Genomic DNA, 17606 nt, shown 5'->3' on the forward strand with positions numbered 1-17606 from the left:
TGTGGAAAAAGTTATTTACTCAAAACCGAATGGCATGCCAACGCTGGCGCTGTTTAACATGTAAGGAATAACAATAAATAATAAAATCTCGTCATTTTATCGATCGTGTATGGCTTAATAACTTTTTCCACGAATGTCGCATCGCTTTGCGGTCTTCGGAGGTCTGATTCCTCGTGATTATCTATAGGAATCATTCAACGACTTGTTTTTAGGGATCAATGGGTGACCTCAAGCGATTTTTCTTTGAAGAAGTAAATTCTCCCCATAGTAAATCGTATGAAAAACTAAGAATGGCGGGCGCTAAAATATAGTTTCTTCGATCGATCTGAAATTTTGCACAGTTGATATGGGACCAAAATGGAACTTAAAAAGTATACAGGAGTTGGAGTTTTTCCATTTTTTATATTTCCCCATATAAAGCGTGTACCAGGCTAGTATGTAGTGTTTGTGCGTTCCTGCCTACATTCGGTTTGGTGCGTGGGAGGTCGATGATGAGGTTTTCCTTCCTCCCGCGAATGAGTGGGGTTCATTGAGGGATTTATTGGACTTTGATTACCCGCCACGACGCGACGGTCAGCGGTGAATGAACGGTTGAAGAAAAACCGTATGACGCGAGTGATTTCCCCTTTAACGGAAACGGTCAATACTTGCACCGATTGATTGTGTGAAAAAGTAGTGGTTATTGAACCACTTCAATCCGGTGTTTTATTCCCTTTGATTGGCTGTCAGGGAAACAGAAGCAATTTCTTTTTTTTTTTGCAAATGCTTTTAACACCGACCGTCATGAAAGTAAAACAGGATATAATCTTGCGAGATTTTTACAGCTTTTGTGAAGTCATGCTGTTTTCCTTCCCCTTTATGGGTGTTCCGTGGAGCTCTTTTCACTCAGAAAATAAAAAAGGAAAGCTAGAGGCACTAAGGGATGAGTTAAATTTGCACCGTTTGAGCGTTATTGTTCGTTCCATTAGTTTCAGTTTTTGCTGCTTCTTAGCACTTGCATTTAACTTTCACTTGCACCCACTATAGTAGTAACGTTGCACAATCGCAAAGACCATCTACTTCAAAGGTACCAGCACGATGCAAACCGCGCCATTGGAAATGGCAACCACCTGCTGATGGGATAAGATAATGATGAGAATGCATGCAGATTTTGTAAAAGGAGGAATCTTTCCAGGAACTGCACAGGAAATCTTTTGTGGGACTCTTGTAAAAAAAACTCGAATGATAATTAGTTTGTTTGGTAGAATAATATTTTCTGTACTGGAACCCTATGCTTTAGTAACGTACGTACAGTGTATCAAACAATTGTCCGTACAGCAATTTTCTGGTCAAAATAATTTTTCATTCAAATGATTATAACTTTTTTATACGTCAATTAAAAACTCTGAAATTTTGACCAATCATAAACCATATATTGAAGCTCCATTCGTAAAATTTTGAGCGAGATCAAATAAGTTTTCTGGAAGTTATAGAACTTTTAGTAAAACTTTTAAGATTTTTGAACACATTTTTAAAACATTATATCTCAGTATATACTCGATGAAACTTTTTCGATCTTTTTTGTGTTACAGCTTATACCTAAGGCTTTCATATGCAGCTTCGTTTGAGGTTTTATATTCACCACAAAAAATATGAAAAATCTGTATATGTTCAGAGTATTATTTGGAAATTTATCATATTTTGATCAATAAAAGTGCCAAGTGTTTTCAACTTTTTTAAACTCTTTTTATGTAATATTTTTATACAGGACCGACTAAACTACATATGAATAAAGCATTGTCCAGTTAGAATCCGGACGCAAAGGATAATTTATTGTGACGCTCTAAATGATCATAATCATATTTTTTTCACTGCAGTCTGATCATAAACAAGTCCTCTATTGACGGTGAAAATTTCATCGATTTTCTTGCTACGAGTGAAAAGTTATTTAAGATTGAACACATGCGAAGGAAAAAAAATCTTGCACAAACACGCTAAAAATTTAGGGTGGTCAGGTACGACAGTCGCGAAAAATGTTAATATCATGCAAGCGGGGATTTTCGGCTTCCAGTCTCTATGTAATCATAAACGGATATTGGTTCAACACCTGACGTTTCGGTCACATATATTGTGCCTTTTTCAAAGGATCTGCAAATTGGACAGGTTTTAACATAGGTTTTAAGCATAATTCTACATAATCTTACAGATACAATCCCTCCGTTTACTCGTGCTTAAAACCTATGTTAAAACCTGTCCAATTTGCAGATCCTTTGAAAAAGGCACAATATATGTGACCGAAACGTCAGGTGTTGAACCAATATCCGTTTATGATTACATAGAGACTGGAAGCCGAAAATCCCCGCTTGCATAATACCAATTACAGTCGATCCCCTTACAATGTTAATATCTCCAAAACCATTATGTGTGATGTGCTCAGATGTTGTTAACCATGCCATGAGGAAGTGTCCAAGGAAGATTAAAGTTTATGTTCATGGATAAATCTGCTTGGAATTCCAAGATTTGGCAGGAAGTTCGAGCTCTGGACATCGTTTTCTCACATCACGATTTTGACACCAAAGATGACACCAAGATGATAACCTCAAGAATCGCGTGCTGCTTTTCAAAAATGCCCACAAGGGATCTGAAGAGGTTTGAGCTACTTTGGTGAGCTATCACGACAGCTTGAGATGTGCAGTGGTGTCATCACTGTTGGATAGTGTTTATTAACGAAAAAACACTCAAATTTCGCTTCTTTGGAATTCACTGATAAGCCCGTAATTTCGCCAAGAAGAGAAATATTTGGTAAAGTTTCTTTGGATTCCTAATCAGACTGGTAGAGGGTCTCAGGACACTACAGAGATGACCCGATTGTTAAACAAATACGCCGAAGGGGTTGATGTTAAAATTTACTACCATTGTGCAGATTTTTAGGAAAGTTATCACGGAAAAAATGAGAAAATGTATTAAAAACCAAATTTAATAATTTTAATGATATTTTTCCATGAAGCTACAGTAAATTATCTTTGTTTTGAGGGCTTAACCTTTTATGTTTGTTATTCCACCTCTGAGATATAAGTGATTATCTGCGTCCGGATTCTAACTGGACAATGCCTTAGTAGGTCCTATGCATTTTTCGTTCAGTTAATGCACTTTTATTGGTGGAAAACGTTTGGCAGATTATATGTGCAAAATATGGTAATTTTTTAAATATCGTCAACTACATAAGCAAATTTTTCATATTTTTTGTAGTGAATATAAAATTTCAAACGTAGCTGCATATGAAAGCAACAGGTTTAAGCTGTGACACAAAAAAAAATTAAAAAGTTTTATCGAGTACATATTGGGATATAACGATTTGAAAATATGTTCAAAAATATTATAATTTTTACTAAAAGTTCTATAACTTTCAGAATACTTATTCGATCTCGCTCAAAGTTTCACCAATGGAGCATTATTATATGTTTCATGATTGGTCAAAATTTCAGAGTTTTTGATTGGCGTATAAAAAAGTTATAAACATTTGAATGAAAAATTATTTTGATGAAAAATTTGCTGTACGGACAATTGTTTGATACACTGTATGTTGGATTCGCCAGTGACAACGTCGGACGTAATACCTTTTTGTTGTTATTCAATCAATTCAATAAGAATAATGACGAATGACAGAGTTAAGTCTCAATAGGTCATCAACAAGAACTGTTGTGAGTATGTACTAGCAATGCAACAATTCTCCTTCTTCAACCATCGAAAGCTAATTGACTCTTGAAGTTGAATCTTTATCAGTTCAGTACATATCACTTTACCTGCAACAAAAGCTTAATCCTAAACCAATGAACGAGCAGCACATAAAAAAAAACTTTCAATCCGCTCAAGCGATTATCCTTTCTTTGGTTATGATAAGATTTCCACCCTATTGGCATAAAGCTAACAAGCAACTAGTCTTATTTTAATATTCTTTCAGAACGAGCATTTTCAATTATCTTCACAGTTTCGCTTCCTATTGAGCAATGGGTCAAAAGAAAAAAAGATCTTGCACCCACACACACTGCGAGCGGGGAAGCTTTCAAGCAGCAGCACAAACTTTTTCTCACGAAGCACACCCACCACCGCACCGATAGCAAGGAGTTAAATTTTATTCACAAAGCGTGACTTCGCAACGATCAGGCCAATTCGAGGTGGCCGTGTGGCTATCCCATTTCTCTGACGCAGCAACCAGCATGGTTGAATTGAAACGAGTATAATGTGCTTCGCCGCCCCGCCTGGAGGTTGGTTGAATGCACTGAGAGCTGAGATCTGAGAACGTACGAGAGGTGTGATAAATAGTTCATTGTTTCCAGAGAAAGTACATGAGCGAGTTGGGTGGGTACGTGTGGTATTGATTGCAAGACATGACCGGAATAAAACGCATGGTTGATTCTAGATAGGGGGTTGGTCATGATATCTGCTATTTGTTTGGCGGTGTTTTGGCAAATTGTAGCCCAAACATTTCGGAGGAAATGAAATGTTGCTAACGTAGAATCAAATCAGCAGTGGAACACGGAGTAAGCCGATTTGCTTGAGAAAGCGAATGTTTAGTGTGGTTGCTGCGTAGTGCGTAGCACCCCATGAATACAAATTGTTTTCCAATTAACCATAAATTAGAACTGGTGGTTGAATGAAAGAATGAAAATCTGATTTTTATGAGTTCTATTCTGTAGATTAGTAAAATCGATACTCAGGCTTCACACAACCTTCGCGAAACTCTGCATACCTGTAGACATACTTTACATACACTTTGCAAACCTCCACAAATATGCACACACCATTTCAAACATTTAAACCTCCTAAGACGTAAGGCTAGGCGATAGCTAGGATAGCGTAGCGTACGTTCAGTGAACCTGTCTGCACACTAAGATCAGCTCGGTATTTTCCCCATCTTTTTACTGAGTTCTCAACAGCAGATTTAACTCGGTACGCTCGGTTGTCTATTTTGCGGATATTCTGTAAATGAGTTACAAAGCTCAGCTAATAAACTGTCAAAAGTTACTGATGTACGGTAAAAACCGTTACTGGTGTACGGTAAATACGATTACCGAGTGTATCGAGATAAATCTGCTGTTGAAAGCTCAGTAAAAAGATGGAAAAAATGCTGAACTCAATGAAATAATTACTGAGCTGGAACATCTCAATCTTAGTGTGTGGGTCATAAATATTTACCCCAACATCCTACTAGACTGAAGTGTCCTCATCAGCGTAAATTCTCTCCGTGGATGTCTAACGATCTTCATACACAGCAAAAAATTCTGAAAACTACACCCGACGTAAAATAAAATAACGTACGAATTTCTATTGCATTTCATTGATGATTACTTTAAAGAATTTCTTGTACGGAATGGTTCTCGTCGAAAGAAATCGATGAACCACCAACACATCAATTCGCGGCGATTGAACCATCCAGACCACTATTATGGATCGTCGCAGCTTCGTTGATAATCTAAACAATCCTTTATTGAGCTTCTCAAGAATTTTTAGCATTTCGACAAGTTTCTCTCCGACCTCTAGGTTGCGCGCCAGGGTATAATGTGTGTTGGGCACTTTGCGACGATTAACTCAAATCCACACACCAGCGCACAATTTGCGCGCCGATTGCCTATGCGCCAAGTTTTTCACTGACCAAACCACTATTAATCACTGATTAAATGAAGTAAAAGCGTTGTTACCGCCAATAATATCATTGCCGTACATTATTTCCAAACATAAGGAAGTTTAATGTTTTAGACAAAAAATTGATCCGAACCCTAAGAGAGATAGAGCTCTTGGCGAGAACCATTTTGACATTTGTTTATTTACATTTTGTATGGCGCACAACCCGGCGCATGGGCTGTCCGCGCACAAGTTGTTGGCCAGTATGCGGATTTCAGAAAAGATTCGCAATAGTGACTCTATCATCTCGCATCCTTGCGGACCTTAGACATTTATGGACGTTTGAATTGATGTACTTCAGTCTTCGTGAACTTTTACAAACGTAATAATACTTTCATAGGTCTTCACGGATTTAGACCTATTTTTTTGAACTTCCATGAGGTTTTCAGAACTTTTACAGATCTTTGCCTATTATTTTTCTTTATTTGTGCCACGGGCCGCACAAAATGTCCTCGCGGGCCGTACGTTGGGCAGCCCATACATTTTTATAGCTATTCGACGTTCAGTACCCTTCGATGTTCGGCCCATCTCAGCAAAGTGACGTAGCATGTAATTATAATAAGATCCAAATGTATCTAAATGTTGAATGTCGTAGAACTTCAAATGACACCACAGTTTGGCTCATCAACTTTCTATTTCTCTAACAATACTCATGTAGGTTAGTGTCAATGCCATTTCCAGCAGAGCAGATTGATTGTCGAATTGATGTCGTATATCAGAACAGTTGGACTGTACGCAACATGGAACATCACAGTAGAACTGTAGCGAAGCACCATCTCACACTGCATGGTCACAGTCGAATTCATCGTGTAGTTCGAACTCCCCTTTACTGTATTTCTCAATGGTCGATGGTTCTGAGTACTACCGCAAAAAATCTAATTCAGCCATTCCATTCTCTTCATCAGGTCCAATCGGTGCCAGTATCGTCGCCATGTGCCCCAAAAACGTGGGCCTTCACACCAACCCAGCACTGGCCATGTGCAAGCCAACGTTCGAGGTGCGACCTCCGGTGATCAACACCCTGAGTAACCCAGTGGCGCCACCTGCGCCGATGAGCACCAAACCGACGACGACGCTGATCCCCCGAGATGCCAGCATCGGAAAGTTCAATAATAACAATAACAACAACAGTACCATGAATGCAAATGGTAACGCCAGCACCGTTACCGGCAAAACCGAAAATGAAAACAACACCAAATGAAGCCAGGCCAAGAGCCTCGGAAAGTTGGTTCGCTCCCTGAAACGGATTCTCCTGCGGATGGGTGCACTTTTTCGAAGCTTAACTTTGTACATTCGACAGAGATACATGTAGCTAGCTTTATGTAAATATCTAGAGAACAACCGGAATCTGTACATATTTCAGCAATCTCGCAGCATTTATAGTCAAATAGTTATGCAGATGTATTCTAAGAAATTTACTACTCATTCTTGGTGGAGTTTTGTCCTTTTAAGCGCAATGAGGGCAGTTGCAGTGAGGAAACGCTTTAACTTTCAATTCTTGCTTAAGATAAAAGAGGAACTAAACAATTATTCTTATGATCGCTCAATTAGAACGTAACATTTTGGTCCATATTGATTGAACTGCATCGGAAGAAAGACATAATCGGTAGGGGATGACTTTCACCTAGAAACTCGCTTTTTACAGTACAAACCAAACTGATGATCATATTAGTTGAGAAAGTATAACTTCATTCCACAGGTTTCCCACTTTTACCAAGTAAAAACGAAAAGCGAATATTTCCGTAAAACAACTACTAATGCTACGGGTCAGACAAATTTCACGCATTCTTTACCATGCTTTGTTTAGATCAGGCTACATGGACCAAAACCGAACGTGCATACAAACTTCAGATTCAAAACGACTTATGTATCAATCTTAGACGACGAGGTAAGATTTCCAATGAAACAGCTTTCCACCATCACTAGGGAAAGCATCTCATACAAACAATAGAAATATTTTAGTTTTATCTAGTCAGTTCAAACCCATTTTAATCAAAGTCATTTTCAAACGAAGGACAAGAAGCATCAAATGTGATACAAGTAGAGTTACCTAACGAAGTTTGCACTGGAATCGAGGAATTTAACGAAGAAATCGAATAACGAATACGATCAGATCGAACAGTTGTGTTAATCGCCGCATTTCACTCACAGAGAAACTATCACACTGCGTTATCAACAGAGAAATTTTAACAAGCCGGTTACGAAAGAATTATATTTAAACCTTAACCGCTAAGCGTAGGATAAAATCGATAACTAGTACACGATTTAAGCCAAAGCCCGCATTAGCTGCTACTACTTTTTAATTTGTGTCAGTCAACTGAAGCTGAATTTTACGTTGCATACCTAACAATCTGAGTGAACAGCACCAATCAAGGAATTAGTACTTAACGGAAAACTTTGATGAACATGGTCTTTCTTTATCTGGTAATGAATGAATAAAAACGCTCATGGCCACCTGCGACAAACTATCGATAAGCTAGTTGAAGTGCTTTCGAGAGCTAATTCATCATTCATTGTATCCGAAAGTCCCTAGTTGACACATATCCAACGTACACGGTTGTTGTAAAAAATGTCGTTCTTATTTAACCTAGATTCTGGAATAGAAATCATCATTTAAAAAACAACTTTGCCCGACTGCTTCGAGTCACTTACGGTTTCTTAAGGGCAGACAATTGAACATTCCATAATAAATACAAAATTTGCCATAAATAATTCGAAAAGTCCCAGTGAAGAAACAGGGGTGTAAGCAGTAATAACTTACAAAAGTTCCATAAACAAATAAAAAAATGCATAAATAAATCAAAAGTTTCCATAAATAATTGATTTTCGAGCAATTAAAAAAGTCAAAAATGCAATGAATAAATCAACTGTTGCAATAAAAAAAGCCATTTTTCCCACCAAATAACTTCGAATTTTCCATAAATAAATCCGATTTTTCCATAATAAATTAGAAAACTCACAATAAAAAAAAATCGAAAAAGCAATAAAAAATTCAAAAAATGCAATAAAAAATGACTAAATTACCCATGAAAAACAAATGCAGGAAAGTATGAGGCAGTGAAAAGCTGAATCGCACATATATCTCGCGTTTAGTATCATACAGGCGTATCTACAATGATCGATTTCTCTTCATCGATTTTCTCTTCGGATTATTCCGGAAACTACGACCAATAGTCGGATGATCTATCGGTGTATTTCGGTGAAGGACGACTAGGACTAGCATCTAAAGCAACAAAAAGAACCAAAAATGTTTTGCCGGCCAAGTTATTAACCAAAGAGAAAATCGATGAAGAGAAATCGATCATTGTAGATACGCCCGTATGATACTGAGCGCGAGATATGACTGTAACGACTGAAAAGCCTGCCTAACTATGATTGCAATTTACCGAGCAATCGCTTGCTGTCCGAACTCGCTATCGCTCGTCGGACCTAAAAAAAGGATAACATCTATGTTTGCATTATACCGGGCAAATTCTTGGATCTGTGGTTTGCCTAGAATCGAAACGATGCAGTTGCGGTGCATCGGATATCGGAAATCCTCAATCCTCTATGCGGCTTCGCCGCATGGTCGATATATTTTTTTGGCTCAAAATGCATTTACGTTTATTGCTCGTTTTTTAACATTTATTGATAATTTATTTTTTAATTTATTGCACTCTTCAAATTATTTATTGCTTTTTAGATATTTTTTATTGTGAATTTTCTAATTTATTATGGAAAAATCGGAATTATTTATGGAAAATTCGAAGCTATTCGGTGGGAAAAATTGCTTTTTTTATTGCAACAGTTGATTTATTCATTGCATTTTTGACTTTTATAATTGCTCGAAAATCAATTATTTATGGAAACTTTTGATTTATTTTTGCATTTTTTTATTTGTTTATGGAACTTTTGTAATTTATGACTGCTTACACCCCTGTTTCTTCACTGGCACTTTTGGAATTATTTATGTAGAATGATCACTTTCTTATGAGTCGTTTATATTTTAGCCGTTTCTTGAGCCATTTAATGGCAATTTGCTGACATGTTTGAATTTGATAATTTTAATCGATTTATGTTAGGTACTATATTCCCCATACAAAGTACCCTCCAAAAGTGTAGTTTACTTGCAAATTTGGTTTGGTAAAACGATAGATTTCGCATGAGTCGTTAATTTAGATGTTAATTGACCAATTTCGCATAGTCGCATAGTCGTCGTAACCACCGTTGGCAATGTCAGCTGTTCACCCAGCATTCACAAGCTAATATCTATCGCATGTGCATAATTGTGGCCAATTTTATTCAATAGAGCAAAATCTAATCACTAGCTAGATGTAGACGTGAAATTCTTTTTTTTATTTCCATCATTCATTGTTAAAATTTCAAAAGTGTGTTGAAAACAACAGTGGTGCTTACGCCAACTACACTGAAATAAATTTTGTTGTGGAAACTACCGATTCCATAGTAAAATTACTAACCGTACCTATGATTCTCAACCGACAGCAATTTCCAGTTAATTCCGCTAAAACACTGTCAACTTAACTAGCAGTGCAGTTAACATTACCAAAAATAATCTTAATTTAACAACTGAGCATTGTATTTTTAACCATACTGTGTTGTTAAATATGTGTCCAGGAAAAATTGACAATGTTTTGTTGTTGAGGCGACTGCCCTTTCAGTTGAATTTACTACAATGCATACATATTTCAGTAACCTTAACAGATTTTGCTGTCGGTTGAGAATCATAGGAACGGTTATTAATTTTACTGTGGAATCGGCAGTTTCCACAACCAATTTTTTTTCAGTGTATGCAAATATGTGTCGTTAATTAGCCTTGAATTGTTGCATGACAAAATCATGAAGGTTTGTATTGATCTAGCTAAACGGGCTGGCCTTCCAGTCGACAATCGCTAACGTGCAGTGTGAAGTTCGTGACGCATTAAACGCCCGTCATAGCATCTGTTAGACCTGTGGCACATTCGATTTATCGTCTTGGCTTACATTATTTGGTACACCGTATCGCTTTTATCCTAACTACGTTATCCATAACCTGATTCCAATTGCACGAAGATCACTGCCACTAGCATGGACATAAAAATCAGCGAATGTACATAAATCTGCGTCAATATCGACTCTGATCACTAGCTAGTGATGGTCAAATTTCACCGAAACTCTCCTTTATCAACATTGTCAGATACCGGCCACCATAACGGTATAACTCAGAGCGACTGAAGCAACCGGATGTCGTCCCAACATACGCACAAAGTCTCCGGGCAGCCTTACCAGACAAAGGCGAGCTCGATGTAGCCCCTGTTTTTTTTTATTCTCTAGGTATTGTTTCGGAGTACTGCTAGAGCATTTCGCACCCTCGAGGTTAGCTGCGCAGCTTTGCAGCAATGAACATCATGGCATGCTTAGGAGGACACCAAGCCCAACTAACAATCGCCAGCCGCAAACAAACATGCATGCTGAATTGTTGCTTTATAATAGTAATTATAGCTGAACTAAAATTATGCTGGCCACATTACTGTACAAATGCTATTTCAATTGCAAAAGTAGCCAATGTTCAACTTTTCGTATTAGTATTAACAATGATAATTTAAAACATTTTTCAAGCGTTTAATAAGATTTTTATTCAATTCGCAGTAATTCCTTTACAACATAGTTTAACAAGACTTTTTTCTGCTTCTTGTTATGTTCATATAAAAATTAGGACATGTATCTGTATAATGTGTTTTTCACAAGTCAAATAAGCGCTTTTGTTGTTTCATACTTCGACTCAGAGTACATGATGAGAAACACGTGTTTTTTACTGACCAACAGCTGAATTAATCTGTTGTTCAGTCGTTGCTAATTCACCACTGCTGAACGGGAGTCGAAGTCTGATCATTATTAAACCACGGGAAGTTTATGTTTTGATTTGAGCGCTGCAATTCATCATTTCTAGGATGGCGCAGATAGGAAGGCATGCGGCTGGCAATCGACGGATCTTGAGTTCGAATCTACATATAGGTAAATTTATGGGTAGTTATTATTTCACAATATTTGTTCACAGCATTAAGTTCCAATCGTAAATTCTCGTGGAAATTGAATTTTTTTTCATTTTATAAATATTTAATCATTTTTGCTAAAGCTGAATAACAGCTTTACTATATAGTTGTAAAACAATTTAACAACAAACAGTGCAGTTGGTCCACAACACTATGCTTTATAGTTTCTCCAAATTTGTGTGAACAAAACCCGAACAAGGGTTGTGCCTGAAAATTATCCAAATGTCATTCAGCATCATGCTGAATCAATTCGTCGTAAAGGCGCTTGTAAAATGAGTGATTGTTAGTTGGGAGGTCATGCGCTGGCGCTGCCAGTTTAACAGGTGGCCTTACCACTCCTGTATCAGATAGAACACAGAAGGACTTTCTGACATGAGGCCTCCAACTGCCCTGGACCTTTCGTGGACACCTTACCATACACGGGCTCGGATCCGACCCGAAGACAGCGACTCTAATAGGATGTCCGACCGCAGCGACTCTGAACCCTTAGACCACCTCTTGTTTATCCCCTGCACTAGTTCGAGTGCATGAGATACCTCCTCTACAGTTCCAAGATGATGTAGAATATAGCTGATAAAACGGCATTACAGCGAAACTCAGCAGAACAAGATTGTCCGGAGTCGGGACAATCCACATGATCGAAATTAGATACTGTCTAAAGCAACCATGGCCTGAAAGGACCTGAGTCAGGTGGTATGTTAATTTTTCATGGCTCCTATTGACCCAACTATCTACCCTCTGAACCAACCATTGAGGCCAACCTGGTAGACCTATTATGCCCCTTGCATCACGCATTTCGAAGCACTACATCCATCCCGATAAAATTGCTGATAAGCATCACACCGGTGATGATACATAACGCAACTGTAAGTTCCTTATCGATGAACCTTCCCTGTTCGCTGCATCCGTCGCCTAGGTAGACACGGTGTAAGTTTCCAGTAGCTTGAGTCCACCAGTACGCCGGTGGTCCCCCATTCCTAGGGTAAACTTGCCTAGGCATGGTGACCGCTACCAACTGGTCACCGTTTAGACCGAATAAGTATCGTTCATAGCAGAGCGCCTTCTTGAATATCTTGTCGTTGAAGTATGATGCCTTCCATCTACGAGGGTTTGGCATTGATCAAGATACATCTTCTCCCGTCCCATACTTGCTGTTATTGAAGTCGATTCTGTAGCGAATCGTCAGATGGTCGCTGTGAGTGTCTTAACTACTTGTTAGGCCAGGACTATAAAAAGTAACAACGATAATCGACTTCTCTCCTTTCCAACAAAAGACATTTTTTAGTATCGACATTAGTCAGATCGAGCATGGCCAATGTCTGTAGCAGAATCTGACCCCGCTGGTTCGTGAAACAGCTTCCCCATTCCATGGCCCAGGAATTGAATTCACCCGCTATTACCATCGGTTTTCGCCCTGTCAGCTCAGCTATTATCATGGCCATTATAATATTAAAAGACTATGATTATACAGCACAGGATTTACACGAACTGCTCGATCGATCACCGTGGAGGCCCATTGCAACTACAAAAGAAGACTCCGTTGGCTTTGGCGACCACGACTCCCTCGGGGGATGTAAACACCAACTTCTGGACTGAGTATTTACCCATTCTAATTATCGCCGCCATTTTGGACTCAACGGTGGCCTAGTTATCGTTGCCGACGGGTGCTCAGAATGAGTCCACTATGATGGCAATATCCGTCCCCTACTCAGCGACTGCCTGACACATCAGTTGCTGGGCTGCATCTTAGTAGTTCAGAAATCGCTGCATTACGTGCAATGTGACTTGTCAACTGAGAATCTCTTGAAGGCCGGGCACCTTGGGTCTAGTGTCGGTTGCATGCGGAATAAATGAAGCATAAGGGTTTCGCGTTGTGCTACCTTGCGCCTTATGATCTTCATCTCCACATCGCCTGCAAAGCCTACAGACCCTGCAGGGTCTTTGCAGTCAGTGCAGACTTGTGTTTCGGTTCAAGACCCCTGTAGCAAGCCTAAAGTGGCTAGTTTATGACCAGTACAGTGGACATATCCACCAGCCTATCTTGAGCTTTTAATGGATTTTTGAGCGTCCGTGGTGGCCACCTGTACCTCGAACTATTGCCACAGTGCCGTGCTCTTCCGCGTCAGTGAACTTCACTTTCATCTTCTGAGTTGCATCCGCTGAAGTACGCTGAAGTACGCAGAAAAGTACACAGGTCGCTAAATTTCGTATCTGATAAAATTAAATTTTCAATTTTCTCTACAATATCATTAAATATATGCACTTATTTCATCTAGTATGTGAAACTACAAAGCTCTGGATCAGTGTGGTCTAGTTGTTCATCGAATTTAAGCTATTTTTTTTACTGTTATAGTCATTTTGTTTAATGACCATTGGGCGCGCAGTTTATTGATACCCGCATATTAGGCTTACATTATCACATGTTAACATCAAATACACTGTGTTTCATAACTATAGATCCAAACAATATTTCTGGATACTCAGATATGTAGAATGAATTCGAATCATATTGTTCTCCTGTTTAATTCATTATTTAGAGTAGACATGAGAAAATAATAATTCGATATTACATGTGTTCTCTGAATCTGATAAATAATCTCATATAAATTCCCTTGTTTCATAGCAATAGATCCAAGCGAGAATTCATTCTAGTTAATTCAAGCGACACAAAACATTCAACATATCAATAATGAGTAGTCTCTCTTTTGTTTTTAATAAGCTCAAACAGCCTATTCAGGATACTTTCAATTAACTTTAATTCAATTAATTAAGACCATTCATTAATCTGAATAAGCTTTTCACGAAACTAAGCCATAGTTGCTTGAGCCGTGTGCACAAGTGTATTCACGATCTTGATGAAACGTTGTCTAATTTGTTTAACGGCGTTGCTGCAAGAAACGATAGTATATATTTTTCAGGTTCAGAAGCTCGGCACATCCCTGAATGCCCGTCCATTCGAGTCGACAGAACCCTCTCCATACTATTATGCCGCCATCCCCGAGAGATTCCTTAAGAAGTAACGTGGTTATTTTCGTAAATCTCTCCAATACGAAAAAAAGCCATTCGGCCGATACAAGCTGAACTTCTTTTGAAGTACACTCATTCGAAGAGAGTATTCTGTATAAAGGGTTTGAAAAGTCGGTACACGATGATATTTACCTGTAGAACATCAGGATGTGGTGTCAACTGTAGTACCTACTTTACTCCAATCCCAACGCATGTTATCGCAATCAAAATTTGAGCACGAATCCTTATGATGGCTCAAAAGTTGTGGAGCTCATTCTATTTTTTCACGTTGGTCATGTGAACATTCTTTCAGGACTCTATAAATTGTCAAACGTGAGACGTCTAGTGCTACCTAGTTCTTTCTTTAACTGGTTCAAACTTTTTAGTGAGTTGATTTCCATCCGTATTTCGTTTTGTGTGATTAGACAGCTTCCACGTGTTGAATTGAATCTTAAAAGAAAATTACAACGGCACGATGAAATCTGCATACACGACGAGAAATTTCACAAACTGTTAAACACTTGTATTGATGTGTCAAAATCTTTCTTATTTCAACTTCAGATATATATTTTGCACACGGCATATTATAAACTGAAGTTTACACGTTACAATACATCAAACGCCGAAATAAACCTGAGCACAGAACCTAAAACAACGCGTTGATTAGGCACAACGAATGACTTACATGTATTGGATCTATAGTCATGAAACAAAGGGCTTTCAGTTTTTCTAAATTTATCTGTATACACACATGTGCATGAATAGAATTACATGGTAGTATATGTAAGGCACATGGGTAATCATAATGGCATAGAGCATGAAATAATCAGTTGCACTTTGAATAAATAGCAAATATATATTAGATGGATCTATAGTTATGGAACAGAGTGTATGTTTATTTTTATTTTGCAGTGCTATAATATTTAGCGTGTAATAGTGTCTTGAACTTTTCGTATTTTTTCCAGCCGCACCCTGTAACCTCGACACTATCAGCAAGGCTCCCTTGTGCTCTTTGTTGCGCTTGAGCTCGAAGATCATTTCGCCTGTACGAGTACGTCAAATACTGCGTACGTCAGCTCCAACACATCATCCTTCCCGCGCTTGGCACTTGTCCTCCTACCCATTTTTCGACCAGGACCGTACAATTCTGACCCTCCGAATTCTTCTTCTTCTTCTTCTTTTTTCTATCCACTAGGGTCCAGAGGGTGTCCTCCAAATGGCCCGCCCCAACATGCGGTGACTGAGGACCTATCAATGGTCTCTGGGCCCATCCTTCCCAGCTTTCCACTGGCATTATCGCCGACTTTCGGGGTTAATAAACTTCTAGACTTGCGAGCTCCGCCTGGTTACTCCACAGTTGACGGCTGCCTCACACGCTCTGCGATTGCTGGCATTGAAAAGGCATTCGTCTGTGTAGACTAACTTCACGGTTCTGCCGCAGTTGTCATGAGTTTATCCTGGTACTGCTTGACCGCCATCGTAGACTTCCGAAGTTTGAGGCCTTTACTGATGTTAGACTTCTCAAGGGCGCAAAGCCAATGATGGAGGCAAGCTGCTGCGCAGCCACCTCCTTTGTACAGAGCTATCTCTACGCTTCGCACATGACCTATCCCAACAAACTGGTCGTGGACATAATGAAGTTCCCCACGCTGACATTTGGCGCGCAGCTGCCTCCCACTTCTTGCAACGGGGTTCACCTCGTCACTACCCCTACTACTTATTTTCTGATCTTGTCGTAAGCGATCGTATCTGGTACACTCTTCGGGTTGCCTGAGAAGGCGAAAATCTCAGTCTGGGTAGACTTTGGCCTTTTCAGCTTCATCGGCTCTGTATAACAAGCCCTGCTTAAGATCCTTGCTAATTTTAGATTTCGATGACGCAAAGCCAAAAGCTGCTGCGCAACTACCTCAACCACAGAAAGCACATTCCTGTTTTCATTTATGGTTCTTAACAACTATGTACGCTCTATCAATGACCTCTCCAGACGCACTAGTGGGAAAGAAAATGGTATTCTCTACGTTCTTCTGCCTCTGCTCTCTTTAGAAGAGACTCAACTAACTCACCTGTCGTGAAAGGGTTTATCTCACAAATACCGCTGCTAACTGTATTTGATTTTTGGTTTTTAGGTATTTAAGCTCATTTTTGAATGTCACGACCCACGAGTAGCTCGATCTAATAAGCCCAATAATATGTTTAGAGAATGAAAAATGGACCAAAAGCCTCAAGATCTGACCATCCAATCATTCAGACTTTGCCTTCATTTTCGTTAGCTCCGCAGATATTTCACTTCCAACGATGTCACGAAAATCTTGTAAAAATCTCCGAGAGACCTTGATCAACAGACCACTTTTGAACAGACCACTTTGAAATGCATCTCTGGTAAAGTGAGAAAGCAACAAGTAGAGTTTTTTTTTCAAGCTCTGTGTTATGTTTGCGTATTTGCAAGGCTGCCATTGTGACGACCATCTTTGGATTTCGTCATATATGTGCTGCAGAAAATTAGGTGCTTTTGACTTACAAAAAAACACTTACAAAATAGCAGATTTGATCATCTAATACGTAAACAAAGATAGTCCATCGTTTCGATATATCCAAGGCCATAACTAACCATACAAATGAAGAAGGTCCAAATTATCCTATTTGAGCAAGTATAATCACGTATATGAACAAGTATGTTATATTTTCATAAATAATGACAAGTCATAACATGGCGACCGTGACAATACCATAACAGGCTATCGTCGATTATAAATCACAGCGCGATGAAACGTTGCAGTATTCAAATCAAGTAGCACAAAACTCGCTCGAATTTATGACGGCGAATTGGTGGTTTGATTTAATATGAAGCCATTCGTACGCTTCTATATTTACTGGGAATGTTTCGGATGTTATTAAAGGCAAGCTTCACAC

General features: G+C 38.9%; 1 protein-coding gene across 1 annotated transcript in view; it reads left to right on the top strand.

Moving 5' to 3' along the window:
• Positions 1-8129, top strand: part of LOC109409153 (potassium voltage-gated channel protein Shaw) — a 125128-nt gene extending 116999 nt beyond the window's left edge. Inside the window, exon 6 of the mRNA XM_062847598.1 lies at positions 6567-8129. Coding sequence (XP_062703582.1) covers positions 6567-6862 — 296 coding nt within the window. The 3' untranslated portion in view covers positions 6863-8129. The remainder of the gene's footprint in view (positions 1-6566) is intronic.
• Positions 8130-17606: the final 9477 nt, after the last annotated feature.

Source organism: Aedes albopictus, chromosome 2 (genome assembly GCF_035046485.1).
Source record: "Aedes albopictus strain Foshan chromosome 2, AalbF5, whole genome shotgun sequence".
Taxonomy (NCBI): domain Eukaryota; kingdom Metazoa; phylum Arthropoda; class Insecta; order Diptera; family Culicidae; genus Aedes; species Aedes albopictus.